Raw genomic sequence first — 27,275 nt, 5'->3', positions numbered from 1 at the left:
GCAGGAGGAAGCACAGACTAGGGGAGCGTGGGTGCGATTTTCTGGAGCAGTTGAGGTATTGGCTAGTGAGTGCAAGTTGTACTGCCGTGTGAGTCAATGTAGGAAGTGCATTTTAAAGGTTATTGTTTGTGTTAGGAGGGTGTAGGAGTTAGACTGGAGGCGGGAGTAGTGGTGTGGAGGGGGCGTGGAGTAGTGATGTAGAGGGGGGAGTAATAGTGCGGAGGGAAGGAGTAGTGCAGACTTGCCAAACCTACCGATTTAGGAGGTGGGCTACTGCTTTTTAAATAGTCCTACCGCCTACACATTTAGTTAACAAAACCTGCCGATTAATGGCTCCTCTGGGCCTGGCTGCTTGAGGCCCAGCGCGAGCAACGAGCAGCATCCATGCATGCGCACTAGGAGGTGGGCGTGTTAAAAGGCCCATTCATTTGATGGATGTTGACAATATGATGCCTAGCCACAGATGACCTACGTGAAAGAGATGCACTCTCTGCCCTAGGCACGTGTGGCTTAGGCAACTGTCGGAGCGTCACAGTGAAGCCGCACCAGCATCCCGCGCCTCAGTCGGAGCTGGCTGCCTCTGCTCATCGTTGTGGGACAATTTACTGTTTGTTCAGAGTTCAGAGCTCCCAGGTAGTGCTCTCACTGCAGAATATTATTGCCGAACTTTCCAGGGTTACTGTGTCTGCTGTATTACACACAACTGCAAAAGTCTCTCTGAGGCAGGTAAATTGTGTACAGTTGTAGATAACTGTTTTAATCCTTTAATTGATATGCTAAGGGAAGGGACAGCTGTTCATATGAAAGGTGCCACAAGCCATAGGAGGGCCCCTAGCAACTACCCCTTGTTGTCAGTCTGCAGTCTTATAACATGGCAACATATTTCTATCTATATCCCTTACGTTCTGGAGCTTTAAATTGGCGCTTTCCACTGCTCACTTTACTAGCTGCATTTGCGGGAGCCCATGCGGCAGTAACTTTCCTCGGGGTATACATAAGTGTTATTACCGCGTTGCCTTTTAGCACCAGTCCCTCCACAGCAGGCACTTGCTGGCAAAGAAGGATGTATAGCTTTTCAGTGGGCATTTTGTATTTCAGCTCTCTGCTGGCTGTCTCGTGATAATCTGCGGCTATTCACTCCAGCTGTATTTCTTTGTCTCCCTTATGATGTATGCACCCCACGGGTGCCTCAGACTGTTTTACTTTCTAAGCAAGGGGGCACCCAGTCATCATGATAACGGTAGTAGTCAAATGGGTTTGAAGATTCTGCTTCCGGGGGTCGTCTCTTGCTTGACATGGTGTCAACCGATGTTTGGGTTCCACCGATGAGGCAGCATGGTGTTGAACCACTAAACTATTTGTCTAGTCTGTGTTCTTGCGGCCAACCATTGGCATGGAAAGAAAAATCTGAGGACGACCAGCTGTGGAGGATCATGGGTCCCTGGACAGTGTGAATAGTGGAAGTGTGAAGGAAATGCCAATGTCGATGCCCCACAAGCCTCAAATATATTAAAATGTTTTCAGTGTACAATTCCACATACAAGGATCAGACCTGAGCCAGACATGGAACTTGTTTCCCAACAGTTCTTTGTTAAAGGAGAGTTCCGGGACTTTTTTTTTATTGTCCCTACGGTTCGGCCATGTGTTTTTAAGCATAACTCGGTAGATCGTAGAAAACTTTCCTATGGACCTTACCCGACTTTTCGTCCATTAACGCACTCGAAATCAGCCGCCATTTTCTGATAATCCTATCACTTGCCGCATCGCCCTGGCTCACCTGCTTTTGCGGCACTAAATCAAATCCCCCACCCCTGAAACAGACTTTATCAAAACATTCATATTCCCCGCCTCTATCCGTGACGTGACTGTGCTGCGTAGGCAAACGCGCCCAGGCGTCTTCTACGCGACTCCACACAGAACCCGGAAATCAACACAGATCAGCTCACACAACACAGCGCGCCACAATTCGCAATATGAAACTGTACTTTTAAATCAAACCGCAAGATTGTAAATTTGGTAAAGTACATTTATTTGACATCAAATGTTTAGAGAATATTCAGCGATTTTCATTTTTATTTGCTCACGTTCCAAAAAGTTCGTTTTGAGGCACGCGATGTTCCTTTGCTGTACACAGGGTCTTAGATCATCTCACAATACAGCGCCACAATTCGGAATATGAAACTGTGGTTTAAAAGCAAACTGCAAGATTGTACATTTGGCAAAGTACATTTATTGGACATCAAATGTTTAGAGAATATTCAGCGATTTTCATTTTTATTTGCTCTCGATCCAAAATAGTTCGTCTTGAGGCAAGCGATGTTCGTGTGCAGTAAACAGGGTGTTGGTTTACGATAAAATAAGCTCTTCGGTCGCACTGATAATCGCATGGCTGTTCCAACAACGAGGCACTAGGCCACCACAACGGTCTGTATGTTGCATGTCGTGGCATTATGCGGTTTGCAGGGGGCCGTCCAGCGTGAGGGGGGATGCTTGGCAGGAGACACGGGGTCTGGCGGTAGACATGGGAACAACAACCCATGCTCTATAGACCACTTTGAAGTGTACATGGTCTTTGGCACCTCTTGGCCTTTATCGCTCCCTGACAGCTCCACTTGGCAGCACAAGTACCCCGGTGCAAACTGCCTTTGATAGGGCGGGGGGTGGATTGGGGCGCTGGTTGTGCAGACAAGACACAGGAAGACTCGTGAATGGAGACACACTTATGTGGATTGCAGGGGGCCGTCCAGCGTGAGGGGGGATGCTTGGCAGGAGACACGGGGTCTGGAGGTAGACATGGGAACAACAACCCATGCTCTATAGACCACTTTGAAGTGTACATGGTCTTTGGCACCTCTTGGCCTTTATCGCTCCCTGACAGCTCCACTTGGCAGCACAAGTACCCCAGTGCGAACTGCCTTTGATAGGGCGGGGGGGGTGTGGATTAGGGCGCTGGTCGTGCAGACAAGACTCGTTTGCCGCAGGGCCTCACCAAGGAGAGGCCATCTAACTACATGTAAGAGGCAGGCTGAAGGATCTAGTACATGGAAGGCAGGGGGGTGAGTTTATAAATACCTCAGCCTCCCAGGAGAATATATGGGTGCAGTTCACCCTGGAGACCCTGGATGCCTAGGCAGTTAGTCAGCAGCAGGCTGGCCTGTGGTGGCAAGGCGGCACGGGCCAGAGGGGGTCATCTCTGTACCCGGTGCCCAAAAGGATGATTTATTATGATCAACCATATTGATTATTTACCTATAACCATGTTTTGTATCAATAAAATCCAACGGCCTTCCTTTTATTGCCAACGCTTGAACAAAGTGGTGTGGTAAGTATTTTTGGGGGAGGAGGCAAGGCCGGGAGGCTTGATGCCAACCCACAAAATAACATATGTATGTCTGCTGCATATGGGTTCAACGGTTATGTGGATTGAAGGTGGGCGGCCAGCGTGAGGGAGGATGCTGGCCGGAGACATGTGGTGTGACAAGACAAGGCACAGGAAGACTATTCAATGGAGACACACTAGATTCATTTAAAAAATCAAAACAACCATTGTTAAAATATATGTTGGGTTTTATTTTAGATCTTAATTTCAATTGAACATAAATAATAAACATTACACATTGTAAAGTTGCGGTTGCAGCACATCCAGGGAAAATCCGCGGTATTGTCCACTGTCGCTGGGGAAATGTTGTCTAATGGCAAGTACCGCACAGGCAGGTATTACTCTCCGAACGCGGTGTCCGAGCCTCCCGTGAAGCCACCAAGTGAAGCAACGATAGGCCACCAGCCTGTACCACCTGTGAAAATGAAAGATGCAAACTGTATTAAAATGACAACTTTATTATCACTGTCGATTCAGGTAAAAAATGTCATTCTGCTTTGAAAAAAATTCTATCTAGAAAATGCACAACATGGAACCAATTTACATGCATTCGAATGATGAGACGACCATGAAATAGTAGTGGCATCACTGACATCACAACCAGAGTATACTTACTCGTTACTCGGATTACGCGGACGAACAGTGCCGCAAAGTTCGTGCATAAGCACCATCATCATCCTCAACACGGTCCGTGAGAGGCAGGCTTCCCTGAACTCTGGCAGCTCGGCGATGCATTGCGGACTTGGCTCGCCTTCCGAAATGTAGGCCAAGCACCCGGAATTTTCACGGCAGCAGCAGTTCTCCTCCTCAGTTGGCATTAGCTCGCACCGATTGCACGTGCACCAGGTGGAGACGCCGTCCATGCGACATGGTCCAGGCTCTTCATCCGTTGACTGGTCCTCCCAACTGCCGTCCGAATCCCCATCGTTTTCGCGTGCTTGCCTTTCCAGTAGTTCTTCCTCGGTGTACTCGGGCTCGTACATATACGGCATTAATGTAGCCATTGTGTGGTAAAGAAAGTAAAATAATTTATAGCGGTGGTACTGGTATCTGTTCACATGGGCTACAATCAACGAAGGTAGCTGACCAGAGCACAGAAACGAGTCACAGAATACTCAAAGTAACACACAGAGAGTAATGGAATCGAAAATCTGCTGCTGTGTGTTGTGAAACGGTGTGTTTATACTTATTGAGGAAAGAGGCGTCCTGCCATTTCCATGGCGACAGTTCATTAGCTGAGGCGCAGCGATTGTTGACACGAAACGTGCTTTGGCGTTGGGAAATGGGCGGTACGCGTCTGCTGATGTCAGGCTCAGGGGCGGGGGATTTGATTTAGTGCCGCAAAAGCAGGTGAGCCAGGGCGATGGGGGGAAATGATAGGATTATCAGAAAATGGCGGCTGATTTCGAGTGCGTTAATGGACGAAAAGTCGGGTGAGGTCCATAGGAAAGTTTTCTACGATCTACCGAGTTATGCTTAAAAACACATGGCCGAACCGTAGGGACAATAAAAAAAAAGTCCCGGAACTCTCCTTTAAGATTATGAGCGCAAACTAATCGCAATTCTCTTACGGGCCAGGAATGTGCATGAAAGTTACTTGATTTTGGTCAGGATTTTGCTCCTGCACAAAACGTGCATTAAAGTATCTTGTAAAAAGGCTCAAAGAGTAGTCCAATATATAAACTATTTCAGCTGTAGATGAGGCCTGGTCCGTGCCAGCAGATTTCACAGACCAAACCAAATGTGGTGGTAGGCGTTCAGTGGCCCAAACAAAGCACAAAGGATTTCAAGATGATTCTCACAATCCTGCCATTTCAGCCCATGAATACAGTCTCTGGTGTTTGTAGTGTTTCAAGATGTTCTTTTGCAGCCGGAGAATGGCAGGGATGCCACCTCCTCCCCGGTCTCTAATCATGCTGAGCCTGTTTATTGATTTTGTAGTTGGTGTCAGGCTGGAGCTGGCCTTCAATTAACGTGCCGAGCCACAGGAAGACCGGAGGCCATCTTAAAGTCTTCACAGGGTCTTCTCTAGGACGCTCAACACTTCCCTCACTTGGGGTCCTGGTTCTATAGCCTCCATCATGTGCCTCCACAAGCTCCACCTGTGGGACTTTCTATTATTCCTTTCCTTACTGCACTCCTGCACCGCCTGGACGCTTCACCTTGGACTTGTTCCTCTACACCTCTCGCGCCTCCCTTTGCATCTTCTGTGTCCTCCTACTGCACTTCTATTCTTCCCCTGATTTTACTTTCATCCTCGGCTCTCTAATCCTGGTGATTCTCCACCTCCTCTCCACTCTGGTCGGCCGTCTCTAAAAGTCTCTTCATTGTTTGCCTTCTTCTCTTTAGGGGCCTCCACCTTAGGAACCTCTATAATAAGACCTATCTTCTTTGTGCCCCATTACACATGAGTTTCTATCTAAAAACCGCCTCCCTAAAAACTTCTGTAACTGGTGTGAACTTCAGTCTCTTTCAGCTTCAGAGGTCCTTCTCTCTCTCCCCAGCATTATGGTTCTCTCCATCTTGATACTTTTTTTTTCTCCCCATTCCTCCGACATCTCTATTCTTCCCCACCCCACGCCAGCGCTGAAGCCGCCAGGGTCCCTTTCCTCAACCCCAGCCTCCAAGGTCCGTCTTCCTTCCCCACCAACCCTGCCAAACACCCCAAGCCCCTTTTGGTCTTCTCACTCCCCCACCCTGAGACCCTCTCTACCACTAGTCTCCAGCTAAATCGGCTGCATTCTTCACCAGCCATCACCAACCTCGCCCCTGGTCTATACTCCCACAGCCTTCTGCCAGAGGCCCTTCATTTTATAGGGCCTGGACTCTGCCGCCAAGCCCCTCTTTGGCCAATGGAAGCTCAGCTGTGTCTCGCGGTGCATAGGTATCGATACAGAGGTTGTTGATCGTTCCACTATTTACCCAGTGAAACTTGCTGAATGGTTTAGTGCTCTTGGTGGCTGTTGCAGATCTGGTGAATGCCTAGGAGCATGAGAGCCGGCTTTGGAGGTTGATTTGTAGTGTAGGCAAGTGGCCCACTGCATTGAATCTTGAGGTTAACAGTTATTTACAAAGACATGATAACTTGAAATGAGAAATGCAGTGCAAATCTTGCACAGTGACTCCAGGCAAGACCAGCGTCTTCAAACAGAACTTTTAAGATTTAAAATGCCTCCATAGAAACTTTAAAGTGTTTAAAGATGCTGTGATATTTGTTTATTATTTTCCAGCTGTGAATCTTTTGGAGAAGATGCTGGTGTTGGATGCAGAAAAGAGGGTGACTGCAACAACTGCGTTGGCTCATCCCTACTTTGAACAGTTCCAGGATGTAGACGATGAACCAGAGGCTGAACCATACGATGACTCCTTTGACAATGTGGATTTACCTGTCGAGGAATGGAAGCGTAAGTGTTGAGGTTCCTTCCTCTTTTGCTTCATGTTACTCCAGTAGACCTATCCACTTTAATAGTCAGCATTTCCCCCAAGTTATGACGCTCTGTAGGGGGTTCAGTTTTCAGCAAAGAATGTGTCCCTTTAGCTCCAATGTGAAAGTGAGGAGCAAGGGCAAATGTAGTACTGGAGGGTAGCGTGGTAGTCTCTGCTAGGTGGCACAGAATGTGTCTTTTTCACCGAAGAAAGCGGCAGCACTCTCCAGTTTTGTTTTCAATATCATTATCCCCAGTGATTGCACCTCTCCCCGCCAGGCTGGCTAACGCAAAGGTTTTGATTTTCAGGCTAGCGAACGCAAAGGTTTTGATTTTCAGGCTAGCTAACGCAAAGGTTTTGATTTTCAAGCTAGCTAACGTGAAGGTTTTGACTGTACGAACAAGACCTGACGGTGCCTACTGTGGCATAGTGGTCGTTACCCATGCTTTTTATGGTGTGACTGGATGTAATACAAATTTGTCTTTTTCTTTTTTTTTTTGTCGAGGCAATGCTAATTAAATGGCAACTGTTAGGTTCACAGTTTATTTTTATTTGTTGCGGTCTACATGCTACTCTAGCGAGACCTTCCAGCTCGGGAAAACTGGTAAATCTAAACCGCTAGCAAAAACAAGTAGGTTTTTACCTTTCCTTTGATTTATCTTGTAGCATTCAATCGATTGCAACTTTGGGTGTGAGGAAAATCCATCACAGGGCCCATGCATATACTGCCACTTGTCTAAGAAGTCGCATTACCAGCTGCACCTCCTCAGAGGTATTCTTCCCTTCCTCTCCTTTCCCCAGAAGCTCACTGTCTCCCGAGCCCTGGTTCTCTCGAAGCTGGACTACTGTAACAGCCTCTATCTTAATCTGCCTGCCTCCACTCTCCGCCCTCTGCAACTCATCCAGAACAGAACTGCGAGACTTGTCCTTGGCCTCAAGCCCAGGGACCGTATCTCTCCAGGACTGAAATCTCTACACTGGCTCCCAGTGGCTGCGAGGATTAAATCGATTGCATTCAATCGATTGCAACTTTGGGTGTGAGGAAAATCCATCACAGGGCCCATGCATATACTGCCACTTGTCTAAGAAGTCGCATTACCAGCTGCACCTCCTCAGAGGTATTCTTCCCTTCCTCTCCTTCCCCCAGAAGCTCACTGTCTCCCGAGCCCTGGTTCTCTCGAAGCTGGACTACTGTAACAGCCTCTATCTTAATCTGCCTGCCTCCACTCTCCGCCCTCTGCAACTCATCCAGAACAGAACTGCGAGACTTGTCCTTGGCCTCAAGCCCAGGGACTGTATCTCTCCAGGACTGAAATCTCTACACTGGCTCCCAGTGGCTGCGAGGATTAAGTTCAAAACCCTCTGCATTGTCCACAAGGCCTTCTGGGGCCTGGGGCCTAAATACCTTCAACCCTCTCTTCCTTAATATCTTCCTTCCCGAGCCCTACGCTCATCCGTCTCCAACTCCCTCAGGGTCAGCCGCTTCTCGAAGCAACGAGCTGGGGGTAGATCTCTCTCCGCGGCAGGGGCCTCCCTCTGGAATAGCCTTCCTGCCTCCCTGAAACTTGAGGAGAACCATCTCCGGTTCCGGAAGCACCTCAAAACCTTCCTCTTCACTTCTGCTTTCTCTCTCCCTCTCCCCTGCTAAATTCTTCACCTAAACTGCACTGATTCTGCAACTGGGCCACTCTCACCGACCTCGGTCCTGGCAACCCCTGCACTGCGGGACTGTTTCTGTATCCCTAAAGCCCCCCCCCCCCGCACTTGTCTGCACTTACCTTGCACTTGCCACCAGCTGGCCCTATTTATTTATTATTTTATTTCTATTCTACTTATTTGTACTGCACTCCCCCCCTCTCCCCCTTCCCCTTGCACTTTTTCCCTTCCCCCTACCCCTGCACTTGCGCGGTCTGAATGACACCTGGCCTAGTAGGATCGTTGTCTGTCGTCCCCTTGTTCCCCCCTCCCTGCCTCGTCGCGCCTTGAAACACTTGTGTATAGGCGCGTTACAAATGCCATATCATATCATATCATATCATATCAAATACTACTTCTAATAATTAGGACTTGACTCGATTCACAAAATAGAGAATTCCAGTAATCTGGTTAGAAACACCACATCCATGAAATAATGTTATACGTGTGTATTATTTCTCACATTTGTATTCTTTGGAAGTATCTTGAGTGGATTTGACTTTTGTGGGCCGCCTAGGCCACCCTACTCGCTGCCCCGCTCAATATGCTTTTTGTATCCATCAAATGTTGTCTCTAGTGTGCTCCTCTACCTGTGTGCTTTGTGCACTGCCCACAGGCCTGCAGTTTAATTCTGTGGGTCACCTGAGGCCTCTGCAGCTTTTTCCGTCTCCAGTCCTTGGTGTTCTGTTCAAAGCAGGCCTTCAGCCCTTATTCTGAGTTGCATGGTCTGCTTCTCGGAGGGCAGGGGCTTCAGCTAAGGCCTCATTTGCACAGTCTAGCTTTGCCAGGGTGGCCAATGGCCTAAAACCAAGACCTTATGGTGGGCCTTCAAATGAGGAGCAATGTTTCAAGGTTGTCCAGATGATTGTTCCATAGTTTCAACCCATTTCAGGCATCTCAATGAAGGGCCTTCCGTCAAATACTTGGATTTTCTGAATGGGAGAAAGGTGGGCAGTTAGGGAATACATGGGATTGTAAAGGACTTAACATCTACATGTCCCATTATAATTCCTCAGTTTCCAGGTTCAGAGTATTTATCAGGAGCTACAGCACAACTTCTACAATCTCTCCCTGCAGCTTACAGAAAGGAGTGGGGGGGTATGGCTGTCCAATCAGGACAGTCAATTCCCCGCCGAGACTGGGTTCCTTTCAGGCAAGGTAAAAGACTAAGGGCGGCAGAGGTTTGGACTCCTCCCTCACTTCCTACCTTCTCAGACACCCTTGAGCCTGGGCAGGGAATACAAAGGATTCCCGCCGAAGACAAAACTTCCACTGGGGTTGTTCCGACCGAAAATAGCAGGGGAAGACCTGGGATGCGACAAGGATACTTAGTAATGGCGAAAAAGAAGGAACCCACCATTCTAGCAGAATGATGGCCCTTCTGTGCATTACAGAGGTGAATTAACAGCATGCGAGTAATAAGACTAAAAATCCACTAAGGTAAAACCACTGCCACCAGCCATTCAAGTAAACTTGCAATTGTAACATAAATGTTACTAGGTAAGTAAGAAAGGGGATACATTGTATCCCCCCAGCACTCCACATAAGGTGGGGTGTGCTGGCGCACTATATAAAATGTAAAGGGGGGGATGCAAATCCCTCTTTACCCCATGGGAACAGTAGTTCACCAAAGTACATTAAAGATAAATGAACCCAAAGAGAAAACCCAGCCTAAGCCCATAAATTATAGGAAACTATAACTCCAACCATACACTATGGAGGGACATAAAAAGGTCAACCATAAAAAGAGTAAAAGACTACATGAGAGATGGAAAGCATTGCAACTCCGCTAGGGACAAGGAGAAATAATCCCCAAAGCCAAGCCAAACATTCTGGGGTTGTCGGAGGTCAGGAAGATTTCACACATTTTAAAATCTTACCTCACAGTTCGGTTACATGTGCACCTTTTTTCCTCAAGATCAATCCTTTCAAAAAAGAAGATTGTACTTCTTCAAATTGCCCTTCACCCCTGTGTGTTCTCGCCCAGAGTGCTGCATTCTCTCTTTTGTTGCATATTCCGTTCTTTCCACAGGGGTGGGTGTTTGTAGAGTTTTTCTATTTGGTTTGCTTGCAGATGGTGTGTTTAACGTATGTATTTTTAGAGAACCTTGATTGGACATTCACTTTATTTTGGACTGCTATACTTAGCTGTTTGGTTTGCTAAAGAATCACATTCACACCCTCCTGAGAGGATGGTCTTCCCTCGGCTCATGTTTCCACAAAAGCCGAAGGCTGTGAATCTCTTAACTGGGGCTGTTTTACCTTTGACAGGTATCACTTATGGTTTGTAAAAGCGTTGGGGCTGAGTAGGTGCTTTATTCACTACACACCCCTATACGCCTGCAGTGCAGACATTATTTTGTCACAGTCCTAACATACAGATGGCATGGCTACGGCGGTGAGGCAGAAGGACCAAATAAATGGATGAGTGTAAAAGGCTGCTTCTGGGTCTACTTGTGAAAGTCTTGGCATTTTTTTCTACTGAAGGAGCAACAAAGCAAATATGACAAACCAAACATTTTAATGTTTGCTCCTAAAATCAGAATAACTACCCAGTTCCTTTATCTAGCACCTACAATGTCACATTGTACAGTGCTACAGGCCCTTGTACTTGGATAATATGTAGGTATCCAGATCTCCGATTAGATTTGGTTTTAGTATTGAGTTTTTTCCTTCTAAATTGGGGTTCTGTTTACGAATTCTCATTTGTTGATTGGCTTGCTTGCGAAAAAAAGTTTCCTGAGTGAATTCCTCTGTTTTATGCATGTTCCTCATTATTATATCTATTGTCCCTTTTAACATTAATGAATACGCTGTCATTATTCTAATTGGGTGTCTTGTCATTTGTAATTGTTGGTCTTTCTTTGAAGCTGATAGCAAGTAGTAATTACTTGGCAGTCTCTGAGGCAGAGCCTCTTGTTCTCTTTACAAATTAGTTCAGATATTCTGCCTCGTTTGTGCAGATGAAACGCCGTTTTTTTGCTGTCCCTATGGTAGGGAGGTCAGGGAATAAAGACCAAAACAATTCGGGCAGTTGCAGGTCTGAGCATGATGTGTTATGTCACAGTAGGTAACATAACTGAGTGGGGCAGAAAGCTGTGTGTTTAAAAAAAAAATACAAACTGTTTTCTATTAGCTTAATTGGATGCTGTAGTGCTGTAGGGAAACCGTTTGCAAAGCTCATTCTACACAACGGATCTTGTTTGGTAGTGTAAGGGGTTTGCAATGTGAGGCGGACTACTGTTTGATGGTTTTTCAAAACATTACATTTTATTAAAGTCAAAATGATATCAACATGCCTCACAATCCCTACTCTGAGGATTTCCCTGCCTAACAAAACTAAAGTGAAACACTCTCACTAAACATCAAATACAAAAGAATACATGTGGTAATACAATGAACATCAACAATGATATTCAGTTTCTTGATAACCTTTTAGCAACCTGGATGAACTCTCTTCCCCAGGATTCAAGGTGTAGTTAACTTCAATGTTCTTCAAAAGAAATGAGGAAATCCACATATATAGCAAAGTCTCAATCCAGTTCTTGAAAGTTCAATGTCAAGGTAAAATGTTGTTAACAAAAAGGGGTCAAAGTGCCCCTCTGAAAGACAGAACATGGCATGATAACCTGTTCTGTTCCCACTCAGACTGCAGCCACATGTTTTAGCTCACTTCTTTTTAAAGTTCTGTTAACCAAAGTTGCAGAAACAATCAAGTTCATCTTCTTGTTGAAATAAAGACGTTCCACTTCCTCCGAATAGCATCAATGTTACTCCCAGCCATAATGCTTTACCACCACTTCCAATTATCCAAGAAGACTTTGTACAGATCAAAAGGAATACAACCTCTATAAATGTTAGTGAAACACAAGTCTTGGTTAACAATTAGTATATCTTCATTCACAAGATTAGGATTCACAATAGGTATATTTGTCAGGATGACTTCACAGTGCTGCTGCTTCTACTTCAACTACTTCACTTCTACTTGAGTTTACCTTGAGGACATTCTCCTTTACCTCATAGTATTCCACTTCACTTGTACCACTGCAGTGTTGCATCTACTGACAAACAGATATACCTCCAAAGCTTCAGTAATTTGTGATTCCAAACAGGTTCTGACAAAAGTCACTCCAAGGCACTGCAACACCTTCAAAAAGGCAAGGCACACTTCTCTGAATATCTCTCTTCAAAAGGGGAAGCCTCTTTGCCTGTCTTGTCTGCAACCACGACAACCTCAGAGTTTTATATAAGCAACAAGTTTTCCATATCCCAACTTGGCCTTCACCACTTTGCCAACTGTTAGTCAATAAATTACCCAGAAGCCTTGGTGCCACTCTCTTGGCTTCAGGCAATGTGTGCACACTTGCAATTTAGGCAAGGTTGAACTCCTATTGGGCTCAGCGTAATTGTTAGACTGTTTTCTGGCTTTAGAAAGGCTGCCTTCAATCTTAATAAGTGAACACTCTTGCCTTGGGTAATGCTTGCACTCTCTCCAACTGTAGTTACATTGTTTAAAGACTAATTCTTTTAGGAACAATGGCTGTTGGTAAGAATGAAGAAGTAAAGTTAACTCTTCACTTGGAAAAAAAATTAGGCCGTCGTGACCACTTGCGTTTTACACCGTTGTGTTCAATAATGCTTTCAGCAATGTTCGTTCTGCTTAATGAGACACGCGCCCACTTCTTCATAGCTTAAGGGTTTAACAATGGCTTTCAGCAGCGTTTGCTTCCACATGAGTAAAAGAAATACTTCGGATCATATGTGAGTATTACTTTCCACTCTCCCCTTGTTAGAAACTTCAACTAACAACATCCACTCGCTTCTGCTTTTAAGCTGGATACTGTTACCGGCAGTGCTCGCGCAAACAAACACCGGATCCTTTTTCCATGTGTTGCACAACTCTTACTGCTTCTGGATTACTTGGCCCCACACCCTTCCTCGCTGAAGGCATCTCCGGCCAGTTGATTAAGGAGCTCCTCGCTTCAGTCTCTGACAAGTTTCCTGCATGGCAACCATGCGATCAGGCTCACATGGGGGAAAGGCAGCCTTCCTGCACACCTTCCACCGCACCCCAGAGTTTGGGGGAACAGGACCCTCTCAGAACAAGCAGGTGAAATCTGCTGCATCCATGTTCCGGCATCCCTCTGGTTCTCCCACTTCTGCTTGGTTTGCTGGTACCGTGCATTCTTCTTTCTGCCTCTGCTACTACTGCACACACTCCATTTATAGTTCCAGCTCCTTCAAACTGCCTGCACCTGAGGGCGCTTTTTATGCCTCCTGCATTCCTTCAGGTGTGGACTGTTGGGAGTATTTGCCTGGCTACTGCTACAGCGTTACTCTTCAGTCCTCTTCCTCGTCCCTGCACTTGTGGGATTATGGGGCCTGTAGACCTTAACAACAAAATCAACTCTTTTAAGCAACTTCTTGATTTTAGTGGTAGATTTATTTCCCTTAGAATCATTAAAAGATGAACCTTTATATTTTGGACCTCTGGCGGCCCTGTGTTAGAGCTTTTCCATCCTGCTAGAAATTGGGACCCTGTTGGGGCTCCCTAGGACTGCAGCTGGACTTGGGGATGGTCCACCCCTTTTCTTTTCCGCCGAGGTAAGCGCACACATGCTCGTGAGAGACCGTTTTCATCAGGACACGTGTGGGAAGGTAAGACATGTGCTGTTGCCAGTGTGTTTCTGTGGTTTCCTGGTGGCAAATATCTGAAATGTTGGTTATTTTCCCCTACATTTTGGAATTTGTCAGGTCTTGTGGGTAATACTTTCTAGGGTGTCTTTTCAAAAATGCATAGGGCTCCCTGTTTTCCTTAGTGGCTGCGACTCCCCGGGGCCAAATCTGTCTGTTGTCCCCAAAACCAAATCCAGTCTTCCTTAGGGCGTTAAATGTACCAGTGGTTTAGCTTTTTCGTTTTGTGCCCAGGTCAATGCACTGCCAATTGTGAGGTACCATTTTGATCGGGACACCTGTGGGAATGTGGGAAGGTAGGACATTTGACTTGTGACTCTCATCCTCTTCCCCCTCCCAATCCCCACCAGAGGTAGTCCATTCCTTTTCCCCTTTGTTCTTCCGACTGAGTTCATAGGCTATCTAGTATTCTTATCCTGTGTGGGCACCATTGTACCATGTGTAGACACTTTGCAGATAGGACAGAACCAGGCCCCACTCTGCCTTAATTCTCTGTGGGTCTCCTTGAATTTTGTATGTTACACATTCCATTGCCACAAAGTTCCAGTCTTGAATTTTTGCAGGGGCTAGTTGCTTCCAGTTTTGTGCTATGACCAACCAGGCTGCTATGAGGAGGGTAATCGGGCCACACTTCTGCGTCCAGCTTGGTACTTTTGCTTTCAGTTCCACATCCTGCACCACCAGAACTTATTTGGTCCAGGTCCTGGAATATTTCCTTCATTTGTTTCCTGACCACCTCCTCAGAACTCCTGCAGCCTAGGGCAGATTCTCCAGCTATGTTGCCAGTCCCCTAGTGTTTCAGCATTGGGCTGACGTTTGGGGAAACATCTTGTGGAGTCTTTCTGGTGTATAATGCCATTGCAGGATCACTTTAACCCACATTTCCCTAAATTGGATTGATCTTGTTAACTTAGGGATTATACCCCAGAGGTGTTCCCAGTGGCTTCTATGAACATGTTCCCCTATTGTTGCCTGCCATTTCCTCATGTATTTCCACTGGATTTGCTCTACTTGATCATTCTGGTGTTTATACAGGCTGGATGCAGTTTTTATTTACCCCGGGTTCAGTATGATGTACTGTCCGGAGGGTGTCCGTTGTCTTGTGGTTGCTGCTTGAAGCCGTTGGGTGCTTAACCAGTGTTTCAGTTGGTTGTATCCAAAGCTGTCTTTTCCCTCTAAGCTGATCGATTGGGTGCAATCCTCGAACGATCTTATAATCTGCCCGTGGTACATGTCTTGTATTTTTTGGCAGCTTGCAGTTTCCCATTTCCTGAATGCTTCCTTGTCCATCCCCGGAGGGAATTCTGGGTTGCCCACCAGGGGAGTAAATGGTGACAGAATGATGGTAAGTGCTCGGTATCTGATTGCCCCGTCCCACACCATTGGGCCTGCCCCTATTATCTCGCTTATCCTAATGTTCGGGTGCCTTTTTGTTTTGTCTAACCACAGCAGTCCCTGGAGGGATGCTCCCGCGACCGCTCTATCCATTTGTGCCAACATTTTGCATTGATCTCCCCCATCCACTCTCTAATGATCCTTAATTGAGCCGCCTCATAGTACCTGCGAAAATGTGGAAATGCCATCCCTCCTTTATTCCTTGGGGTCGTTAGTGTTGCCATTGCTACCCTTGGAGGTTTCCTCTTCCAAATATAGGCGTTTACTGATTTGTTTAAGGAGTTAAAGAAGTGTCTCTGAACTTTGATTGGTAGTGCCTGGAAATAATAGAATAACTCTTGGCAGGGTCACCATTGTTATTGTTGTCATACCCCACCACGTAACCGTTAGCGGGTTCCATTTAGACAAATCTGTTTTGATTTTCACTTAGTATTTGGGGATAATTTGCTCCATATAGTTGGTCCACTTTTTTGTAAGGGTAATGTGTAGGTATTTTACGCCCTCTTTAGCTCATCTTAGTTGTGTTGTCCGCTCTAGTCTAATTATTTCCGGGTCTGCTGACCGGTTTAACATTTCCGATTTTTGTTCATTTATTTTCAGTCCTGATATCCCTCCGAATTCCTCTAATTCTTTTAGTAGGGTCGGTACTGATTGCTCCGGATACGGAGGGCGACCAGCATATCGTCTGAAAATGCCATGATTTTATGTGATTTTTTTCCCCGCCATTTCTATTTTCCTTAGCTTATTTGATTCCCTTATCCTAACTAGAAGTGGCTCCAAGTATATAGCATAAAGAAGCAGGGATAGTGGGCAGCCTTGTTTCGTTTCCCCCTTCCCAGGGTTACTTCATCTGTTACTATTCCATTGAGCACAATGCATAGCGATGGCGTTGCTTAATTTGCTCTTTTCATACTCCTGTATTTCGCCACCCCAAATCCCATTTGTTCCATCATCCTAAAGAGCATCGACCACTCAACTCTGTCAAATGCTTTTGATGTCAAGGCCACCAGCACATCTCTCGGCCGGGCTCCTGCCTCCCTTGACTTCATTGGTCCTACACAGTGGATTCTGTCCATTTGGATTTGTTCTTCCTTGTCCACTGCTAGGATCTGTGAATAAATGTTGTGCGTCTCTTAGATCTTTGTCCTCAACTGCTTCCGTTAGATTTTTTTATTTGTATGTTGGCCCGCCTTGAGCAGTTTTCATGATCCTCGCACTGGATTTCGATATTTTGTGCCAATCGTGCTAGGTGTTCCACCGTTTCATCTGTTTTCTGTGTTTCCTCTTCCACATTCTGGACTATTCTTTCTAGCGTGTCCGTTCTCTACTCTATCTTCGCCACATCTGTTCATAATTCCTGGAGTGATTGCTTCATTTCGTCTTTCAGCACGTTGACCTGCGTTTGAATGGATGACCTAAATGTGTTGTGAAATTCTTGAAACCATCCCTGCATGTACTTGCCATTGTTACTTCTTCTCTACCTGCTGTTGTGTGCTGGATTTCGGCTGTGCCACCCTTTTGTGGTGCCTGTCCACCACAATTGACGAATACTTGGATCTTGTCTACCCTGGGGGCTTTGTTGGGTTGATGACACTGCTTTCGCTTTCGTTTTTTTGACATATGGGTGCTGCTGGGGCCTCCTGCAACGAGTCACTTTTCAACTTATTGGGATCAGGCTCTTTCTTGTGCCTCTGTCGCTTCCTCTCCCTTGTCTCGGTTGGCTGTTAGACCCTTTCCCAGTTTCCTTGTACTTATCTCGTCGTGGAGACTACTTTCCCCCGGGCGCTCTCCGTTTTTACTTCAATGGTTGTTCCTCCCTTCTGGTGTCCTTGGATTGCCTTTCTGGATTGCCTTTGTGGGGGTGGGAGGGGTGGATGTTGTCCCTGCTGATTCTTCCTCTTTTTGACCCTCCAATGTGTCCGGTTTATCCTGCTCTGCACTCTCCTGTTCTCTCTCTCTCTTTCTCTCTTTCTCTCTCTTTCTCTCTCTTTCTCTCTCTTTCTCTCTCTTTCTCTCTCCTTCCCTTGCAGTGCGGCCAGGCTCTGGCCTGTTGTCACCACTTCCGTGCCTCTGTATACGCTGGCTCCAGTGGATTCCTGCCCCCCTGGCCATGCACCTCTCCTCTCTGCTGCCTCCACAGTGGGGGGTCTCGCTGCCCCTCAAAAGAAAATGGAGGTTTGATTTTTAGCTCCACGTTGCTTCTTTATTGTGCTCTATGTATGCGGTCTGGTGGGAGAGACAATTTCACATGTCCTCCTCTGCCAGCTTGGAATCTGCTTTCTCTTGTTTTTGATAATGTTTCAATACATTTCCTACTGAACTTTGTTACACAACTCTTTCATTTCCCAAATGTGACCTACATTTAGTCGCTGCTTTAGGCACTGTACGGTCATGTAACCTGCACAAGTCGCCTATTCTTCAAAAGGTCAGCCTGTGCACTTTCAAAAAATGTATGCTTGCCATTCCTCATCACATTTTGTTTTCCTTATTTTCAAATGTTAAGTCTGTCTGTTTAAGCTGTCGACATAAACATTCTGTGTACCATGGCTTAGTTTTTGGCATGTAGTATTACTTGTTTTGTGAAACATTATATCTTTTTACACGACGACCCTGCAACAGATCTTGATAGGTATTTCATACAATCCCCTAGTATACCCGATGAGCCAGTGGCCAACTCCCCTATTGATGATCAGCTACTTTTATGATGATCCCTTAAAAAGAGCTGCGTAGCACTTTAGGATTGATGCACATGCGTCGGCGGAAGACGCTGACTTTGTCTACAACATATTAAATGAGATGAACAAGTGGGGCAGTACATCCCACTGTTAGTCTGTTAAAAGATGCCCTTTTCCATCTTTATCTACTCCCGCCCTTACTAAATCCGTTAATCCACAAATTGAAAGGCATTTCAAGCATGCCCAACAGACCCCCTTTTCATTAGGGGTCACTGTTAGTGAGATCTATCCTGTTTATGCTTCATCCCCTCTCTTAGTGAGACCCCCAGCAATTTTGCTGGACTGCTGGTCCTTTTTCTTTATTCCTGAATCGGTGGAGCCTTTTTCCACTCATTCATTCTTAAAGGCTCTATATTTTGGAACTCTATTCTTTGTAATGTACCTGTACTATGGAGTCTGTCTGCTCCATAGCTCTTAAAAGCATCTGTGTTTTTACAACTGAAGTACACTGCTCCTTATGGGCAGTGCTACTGGAGACCCTTGGGGTCTTCTTTAAGATTCTTTTTCCAATATCCTTAAATAACTACAGTTCTTAAGGATAGAGAGATGCTTGGTGTCTCTACCAAACTCTATAGTCTGAGAGATTGGCACACACCACCTTCAGTGGAGTGCCAAAGGGATACTTAGTATCCCCCTTCTCCCTACTACTGTTACTTTTTAGTCACATACACAATCACCTAGTTATGGCTGATGGCAGTGGACATGTTCTACCAACTATTGTGTATGGTTTATACCGTCGGCTATGTCCATAGCCTTGGTAGTGCACAGTAGGCGGCTCCCAAGTACCACAGTGGGGGCTCCCCTCTTTTTTTACCATTTCTAGTGTGATTGTCCTTTGTTAGCCCTTCTACCATTCTGGGAGGGGGAGGTCTGTGTGTGTGTGTGTGTTTTGCCTTTGGTGGGAACCAGTAGGTATCCCTGCCTAGGCTCCAGAGTGTCTAGGCAGGCAGGAAGTGGGGGCAATGGCTTCCACCCCCTTGTCCTTTGTCTGTCACAGTGCCTTAATAGGTCCATCTCCCACAGGGGGTCTGGCTGTCCGGATTGGACAGCCAAACGCCCCTTTCTGTAAAATGCTGAGAGAGATTGCAGAGGAGTGTGTGCTGGAACTGTATAAAAGGTGAGGCTTCTGGAGTGTAAAGCAAGTCGACCACAGGAAACAGAAGTAACCAAAGAAGATGACCAGAGACGCCTGCAGACCCTTTGCAAGACCGTGAAGCGAACACTGCTGTCCTGACCCCGTTTATATGCAACGAAGAGCTCCGAAGAGGACAACTCCTTCCCTTTGGCTTGTGGGAACATCCTGTCCCAAGACAAACTTTGAAACAAGCCATCTCTTGAGGTTCTACGAGTTTCCAGTTCTGCGGAACCCCAATATCAGGTGACCTGCTGCCCATTTCTTGTGCATTGCTGTGGAAAGGCCGAATCCATCCAAATCTTTGCTGAACCTGAAAGGACCCTCCAGAGATCTGACCAACTCGCTCAGACCCCCTCACCAGAGTGTGGGACTGCAGGAAGTGAAGAAGATTGACCGGGCGATCTGTGCTCTTTGATGGTGCTACTGAAAAGGCGCCTAAATCGCAGAGTGAACCATGAAGTTACTGAATGTCGTGCTACAGGTCTCCCTCGAGACTGCTGCTGGAAGACACCATCCATTTTCCTGCCTTTAGTCATCAGATCAAGGAATCCGGAGGTCAGGCCCAGAGCTGCAACATCAAGGAGCATCCAACACAAACCCTTTCTTCAAACCTAAGGTACTGTGGGGGAAAGAGTATTGCCTACCCGATTCGAAGAAGTCGCCCCAGAGTGTTGGAGTGCACATAGAGGTGTCTAGGTCAACCCCCTCTCACCTGCTGCTTGTGGCCCCTTCTCGAGTCTGTTTTAAGGTCTCCTTTGTTCGTTGCTAACTTGCTGCTTCAATAACTTTAGACACTGGAAGAAATCGGCAGGAACTCTTCATTATTCGCTGTTAGTAAAGAATTGAAGCACTCTCTGAACTGCCTTTAGCTAGGGTTGTGTTTTTGGACTTGCCAGGTGAAGAAACCGGCTCTAAAACCTTGAACCAAGCTCATGTTGCACTAACCACTTATTTACCTCCATTTAAGTGACTTTTCTAGATGTTTGTAGAGTAAATGCATTACCGTATGACCTGTTGAAAACCGCATGAGTGTGCAGTTACTGATAATACGATAACCTTGTCTTTTCCCTTTCTAACGTTGCTACAAATTTAACCATGAAAAAACACAAAAGTGAAAGTGCCCTTTGAAGTGTATTATCTAGTATTCCTAAGTGCTCTACTGTTACCGTCTGAAGTATTTAAAGTGATTCTGGTGTGAATATAATAAATATATATCTTTTATATTAATATATGTGTAAGTGCTTCTTTGTTGTGCCTGTCTAGCTAAGATTCAGTGTACTTACTTACAGCTCACATCTTCCTCTTATGATGAGCCTGACTGCTCTACCACTCTACCAAGGTCCTGAGTTTGTACAGACTGATAGTGAGAGTTGGGGATCTACAAACCACTGGGATAGCTTACTAAAGTCTTACTACGGGGGCGTGGCCAACTGGCCATGGAGTAGGTCATGCTCTGGGCCGAGCTCCTGCGAGATCCGCCGTAGATCTGACTAAATACGCTTGAAAATTCGACTAAAATGCCCAGAACCTGAAGATATGAGCGTCGGAATGCATGGACTGTAGATGCCTTGAAAATCAAGTCATTCGCATCGGCAGATCAGGAGTTAAGCGAAAGTTGCAGGGAACAGCCGTCTGGATGTGTCGTTGCCAAGATGGCGGAGAACAAAGGAAGGGTCCGCGCAGCCCGAGGGACCACGAAACTCTCCATTGACCGGAGCGTGATGCAAACGACAGGTGAGATTTGACCAGCCCTTTCCTAAGCAGCATCGGGCACACGGAGTAGCGCTAGCAAGCGCAAGCAATTGTAGCGACGGGGACTTGCTACAAAGTTACAGTGACACAGCTTTGGGAGCCGCAATCCCCGAACAGCTGATTTTCGCTGAGTTTCGGAACTGCGAGAACGCCAGCCGCCCACGACCAGCACCGGAGCTTCTGGGATGTGATGCTTGTATCACGAGCGGACGAGATACAATTACAGTGCGCGCGAAACACAGCCGCGGCTCCCTGCCGCTCGCAAGCCACAGGCTAGGCAGTTCATTTCTAGGGGACTGGGCAGCGGATGGAACTTTGTTGCGTGCTGGGAGTGCCTGGAGGCAGCGAAATTAAGTGCGTGCCTGATGCCAGCTGACCGCACAAAGCCCACGGTGCGACCCATTCACTGAGGATGATTGGGGCGAGATACGGCTTGTGGGTTAACCATTTGTGCAATTAAGGCCTCACGCTCAGAGGCGCGTGTTCTGCAACCGGGTCTTGCAACGTGTCCGGCTGGTTGTATAGCGTGGGGGCTGGACACTTCACGGCGCGAGTGGGAGGCGATCCCTACTGACCGGCCCGCCCGTCTGAAACGTTCGTAAACGAAACGAAGCACCATACGAAAATCTACATGGGAGGCTGGAGGCCCTGCGTTCAGATGTGCGCACCAAGAGTGAGTGCAAGTAACTGGGCCCTGCAGTGAGTTAGGCTGCTTCTCGTGACTCTGACCCGGGTGTCATAGGAGTTCAGGTATATTGGCAGAAGGAACCCGTCATACGTGGGAGGCCGCAATCCATTTGATCGGCACTTTGATTTGGCGCATTCACACATTAGATAGCCGATAGTAACCCAGCCGACTGGCAAAGCCTTGACAGTTGACTGTTAACATTGGCTGGCGCTGCATATGGGCGGAAGGTACCAGCATGGCGGCGAAACCTGCTAAAACCAAGGCCAAGCAACCCACCATAGAAGTTTTCGCAAGGACGCAGAGGACCCCTACTATGCTTGCTCAGAGCAAGGAAGGAGCTAGTGCAGAGGACGCTCCAGAAGGAGACAAACGGCAGATCCTGGAGGCGATAACGGAGATGAGCGCGAAATGGGGCCTAGCAATGGCGGACTTACGGGCTGCCCTGGAAACTAAGATCGACACGATGGGGACTGAACTAACCCTGCTGAGACAGGATGTCAGAGCGCTGGCAGACGGGACCAGTGGCTTGGAGAGTGCAGTACAAACCAACACGGAAGTTAGCAGTGGTAATGCCAAAGAAATCCACGTGCTGAAGCAGCAGGTTGCCAACCTGGAAAATAGGGTTGTGGAAGCGGAAGGAAGGGCGAGGAGGAACAATATACGGGTTGTTGGCCTGCCGGAGGGAGAAGAAGGCCGGGACCCTACAAACTATATTGAAAATATGATCATTCAAGCAATAGGGGCCGAAAAACTATCCCAGGGGTTCACGGTGGAACGCGCGCACCGCGCACTGATGCGGAAACCACGACCCGGGGCCCCACCAAGGCCTATTATCGCTAAGATTTTGAATTATAGAGACAGGGAAAAGATCCTGGAATTCTTTCGTAAGGGCGGTACGATTGAGAGGGCGACTACAACTGTTACGGCATACCCGGATTACACGATGATGGTACAGAGGCAGAGGTATAATTATGTGGCTGTCAAAAGGAGGCTGCGGGATGCAGGCATCAAATACATGCTCCTGTACCCGGCGAAGCTTAAAGTGCTGGGGATGTCGTGGCATGGTTGGACTTGCTCGGGTGCCCCGAGAAAGAGGCGAACCGGGACTGGCAAGACGGTGATTCTTGAAGGACATGGCTATTCGAACAGGGGGGTAAGTGGGTGGATGATCCTGTTTGCACTGAGAAACCAGACTGATAAAACACTGATTAACAGGCGGGCCTTGGCTCGTAATGGACTGGAATATAGTGGGAATGTATTTAAGGTAATTTAAGTAGTAAAACAATGCGTAATAATTGATGAAATTGGAGTAACGGAACTGGAGTAATCCTCCCCCAAATACTGTTAGTTAAGTGGCCGCTAGGGCTGCTTTACCCTGCTGGGCCCTGGACGTAGGAGTGTGTTAGTCGGGGCTAGATGCAGGAGTGCCTGAGATCCAGGAATGGAGCTGGGCAAAAGTTGAGAGGGGCGTGGTTGGGGGATGAGGGGAGGTGGAGGCAGGGAAGGGAGGGAGGAGGGGGGTGTAGAGTGTATATAGTTTTGGGGAATGGGGAGTTTGGTGTGTTTTTGGTTATGGGGAGTTGGGGTTTGGAGATGAGCCGACGGAAGGAAGTAGAGACCTCAGGGTCGGATAGTGCCTGTGGGAGATGGGAAGGCGCCTTGAGATGCCATGGGGGACCTTAGAATAATGACATGGAATGTGAGGGGACTAAATAGTTACTTGAAAAGAAATAAGGTCATGCTCTACCTGCGCAGGCAAAAAATAGACATTGCACTGCTATAGGAGACCCACCTGACCCGGGAGAAAGCAGATATGGTGGCTAGGAAATGGAAGGGGGTGATGGTGAGTTCATCTTACTCTGCCTATGCTAGAGGTGTGCTTATTTGGGTGGCGCCGCATGTCCCATTCCAACGGTTACAAGAGGTGGCGGAAAGTGATGGGAGGATGGTCATCCTGAGAGGGATGTGGAGAATAGGGAAATAAGCATAGTGAATACATACGCCCCGAACCAGAATATGGCGGCATACATCAGGACGTTGTGTACTAATATAAGCAGCTGCGTGGGGAGTGCAGTGATCTGGGGGGGGGGGGGGATTTCAACTGCGTACTTGACCCGAGGGTGGATAGGTCGGATGGGAAGGTAGACAGACCTGCTCCTGCGGCCAAGGCACTGCAGATACTATTAACTGACTTTGAGCTTGTGGACGCATGGAGAGAGTGTCACCCTCGGGAGAGACAGTACTCCCATTATTCTGCCCCGCAACAACTGTACACGAGGCTGGATTATTTCTTTACCACGCCCGAGGTGTCTGCAGAGATGGTACAAATTGAATATAAGGCGAGAGTACTTTCGGACCACTCGCCCCTAATCCTCGCTTGGCGGTATTGCCCTTTGAGAGCGAGGATCCCGACATGGCGCCTGCGAGCGGAAGCACTGAAAGATCCCCTCTTTAGGGAGGGTATAAGGGAGGAGATTGTGCATTTCTTTGAGGAAAATACGGGTAGTGTGGACTCAGCGGGAACGCTGTGGGAGGCCTTCAAAGTGGTGATCAGAGGGGCAGCTATTGCAAAATCCAAAGGGTTACAGGGTGGTATTTTGGCTGATTTACAGGAGACGGAAGAGCGATTGGAAGAGGCTTTAAGAGGTGAAGACGATGCTAGAGGGGGACCAGAGTTGATTTCTTATGCTGCAACAGAAATGTGCAGAGCACTGGGACAGATTGTGTAATCTGAATTATAGAAAATACGTAGAGAGGCAACACGCGGGTGGAGATAAACCAGGTCGACTTCTAGCATGGTTATATAAAAAGTGAAAATCCCAGGGAAAGGATCAGGACTATTACTAGAGAGGACGGTAGTGTAGCGGACACACAGGAGGGAGTCAATCAAGAGTTTGTAGACTATTATGGGGCATTGTATGCGGACCACGGTGAACACTGCAGGGACACGATAGCAGGAACATTGGAGGATATAGGGTTGCCTAAGATAAGCGAAGAGGAGTGAGAGGAGCTGGACTCACCAATTACCCTAGAGGAACTTGGGGAGGTGGTACGGCGGTTACCCACTAGTAAGACGCCGGGGACAGATGGACTACCGAGTGAGTTCTATAAGGCATACGCGGAGGAGCTTCTCCCCCCATTGCTAGACGTGTTGAATGAGTCATTTGAGACAGGAAACTTACCAGAGTCCATGAGAGAAGCGACTATAATACCGCTACTCAAACCTAATAAACCCGGGCACTGCTGTAGTTCGTATCGGCCCTTGTCGATGCTCAACCAAGACAGCAAAATACTGACGGCTGTGTTGGCAAATAGACTGAGAAGAGTGGTTGGCAGTCTCATACACCCTGATCAAACGGGATATGTCCCAGGCAGGAACATCTCGAACAACCACAGGCGACTTCAGCGAATCATTGAAAGTAGTAATGGACAGACTGAGGAAATGGTGATTGTGTCCTTGGACGCAATTAAGGCCTTTGATTCGGTCAAGTGGCCATGACTGATGGCGGCCTTGGAAGGGTATGGAATGGGTCCAGGATACCTACGGTGGGCGCAGATATTGTACAGAGAACCGCTAGCTAGGGTCAAGACAGGATCGGTGATATCAGACAGGTGGCAACTAGGCCGGGGCACCAGACAGGGGTGTCCATGGTCCCCAATGCTTTACATACTGGCCCTGGAACCTCTAGCGATATACCTTAGACAACAGTATGACACGATAGGCATTGAGGTGAAAGGGGAAAAGCATTTGATTTCTCTCTATGCGGATGACATGTTACTGTATCTAAGGTACCCAGAAGAGAATCTCCAATACATCCTGGAGGTAATGGATAGATATGCGGGTCTTTCTGGTATAGCAGTGAACCCCGAGAAGTCCAGCATGTTCCCGTTGGGTAGTTATGCGGGTATATCTGGGGAAAAGTTGCCTGTGCTGCAGGTGCCATGGGCAGTGGATACGTTCCGATACTTAGGGATCGACATTTACACACGGTGGAGGAAGAGTATAGACATAACACTGAGTCGGCCCTGGCTAAAATTGAAAACTGCATTCGGTTTTGGGCAAAGTTACCCTTGGCTATGATGGGGAGGGGAGCGATGCTTAAGATGGTGGTTCTGCCTAGGCTTTTACATTATTTCGCGAATATCCCATATTTGATCCCGAATACGTTTTTTGCCAAACTGAACAGTATGTGCAGAGATTTCTTGTGGCATGGCACGTGAAATAGAGTGGCGTTATGGAAGTTACAGAATTTCCACGAAAAAGGGGGGATAAAATTGCCCAACTACGAGGTATATTATGTGGCCAGCCAACTGCAGTACGTCGCTAAATGGCTTTCTGACGAGGAAACCTCTGAATTTAGGTTGCTTGGGCAGGATTGCGCACCCTTTTACTTAAAGGAAATGATGTGGGTACCCAGGGCAGAACTGTAGGGGCGTCCCAAGATGATGTTGCTAGGTTGGAAAATGTGGCGCAGAGCATGCAGGATGTTGGAAAACGCAGCTCCATGCTCTCCGCAGATACCATTGGTCGCGCTGACAGGGGCAGATGCACAGTTACGGAAAATAATCAGAAACCATTGGGAGCCGGTGGGGCTTGCAACCATGGGAGACATTTGGCAGGAGGGCTCAATAGTTACCTTTTGAGGAGTTGCGTGATATGTCTGGGTTACATCCAGGTCAGTATATTGCATATTATAGAATAGTGAAAGAAGTTAAGACAATGTGGCCGGAAACTGTGCTAGAGGGTGAGGCAGATGCCGTAGTACATATGATATACGACATAGCAGAGGGGGGGCACGAGATATCTAGATTATATGAGATGTTGATGCTCAGAGTGGGGAAAGAGGTCACCCAACTGAGATTGGATTGGGAGACGGAAGTGGGGACCCCAATGGAAGACTAGGTGTGGGAACGGGTGCAAGGGTACCATAAGGAGGTGTCTAGAAATGCTACGTTGCAGCAGATACAACTATATGTCACGCACAGAGCGTATATGACGCCACGGAAAATATCAAGGTTTGCGGGTGCGGGCCGACAGGCATGCCCCAAGTGTGATGAAGAGAACGCGGACATGGTACACATGTTCTGGCCATGTCCGGTCATTGCGCGCTTTTGGAGGGAGGTGGAATGTAAACTAGCCCAGAAGGATGTCACGATTGTTGTAGACACGGTATGGGCCTGTTTGTTGGGAGTGTTTCCGAGATCTAAGAAATTAAAACATGTGAGCAAGCTGAAAGATAAGAATAGCTATGGGATGGAAGACATGTCACAGTCCACGGGTGGAGGTGTGGTGGAAGGACCTGCAGAAATGGGCAGAGGCAGAAACCATGGTTTGGCAGGATGCGAGCAGCGTCGGGGGTCTAGAGGGGACAGAGT

At 47.3% G+C, this 27,275-nt stretch overlaps 1 protein-coding gene across 1 annotated transcript in view; it reads left to right on the top strand.

The window, feature by feature from the left end:
• The window catches only part of MAPK12 (mitogen-activated protein kinase 12), a 213,132-nt gene that overhangs the window by 169,754 nt on the left and 16,103 nt on the right, over positions 1 to 27,275 (top strand). Inside the window, exon 11 of the mRNA XM_069627850.1 lies at positions 6,610 to 6,783. Coding sequence (XP_069483951.1) covers positions 6,610 to 6,783 — 174 coding nt within the window. The remainder of the gene's footprint in view (positions 1 to 6,609; positions 6,784 to 27,275) is intronic.

This window comes from Ambystoma mexicanum, chromosome 12, assembly GCF_040938575.1.
Source record: "Ambystoma mexicanum isolate Mex_15411 chromosome 12, UKY_AmexF1_1, whole genome shotgun sequence".
NCBI classification, from domain to species: Eukaryota; Metazoa; Chordata; class Amphibia; order Caudata; family Ambystomatidae; genus Ambystoma; species Ambystoma mexicanum.
Note: the sequence above shows the minus strand (reverse complement) of the source record. Positions and strands in the feature narration are given on the sequence as shown.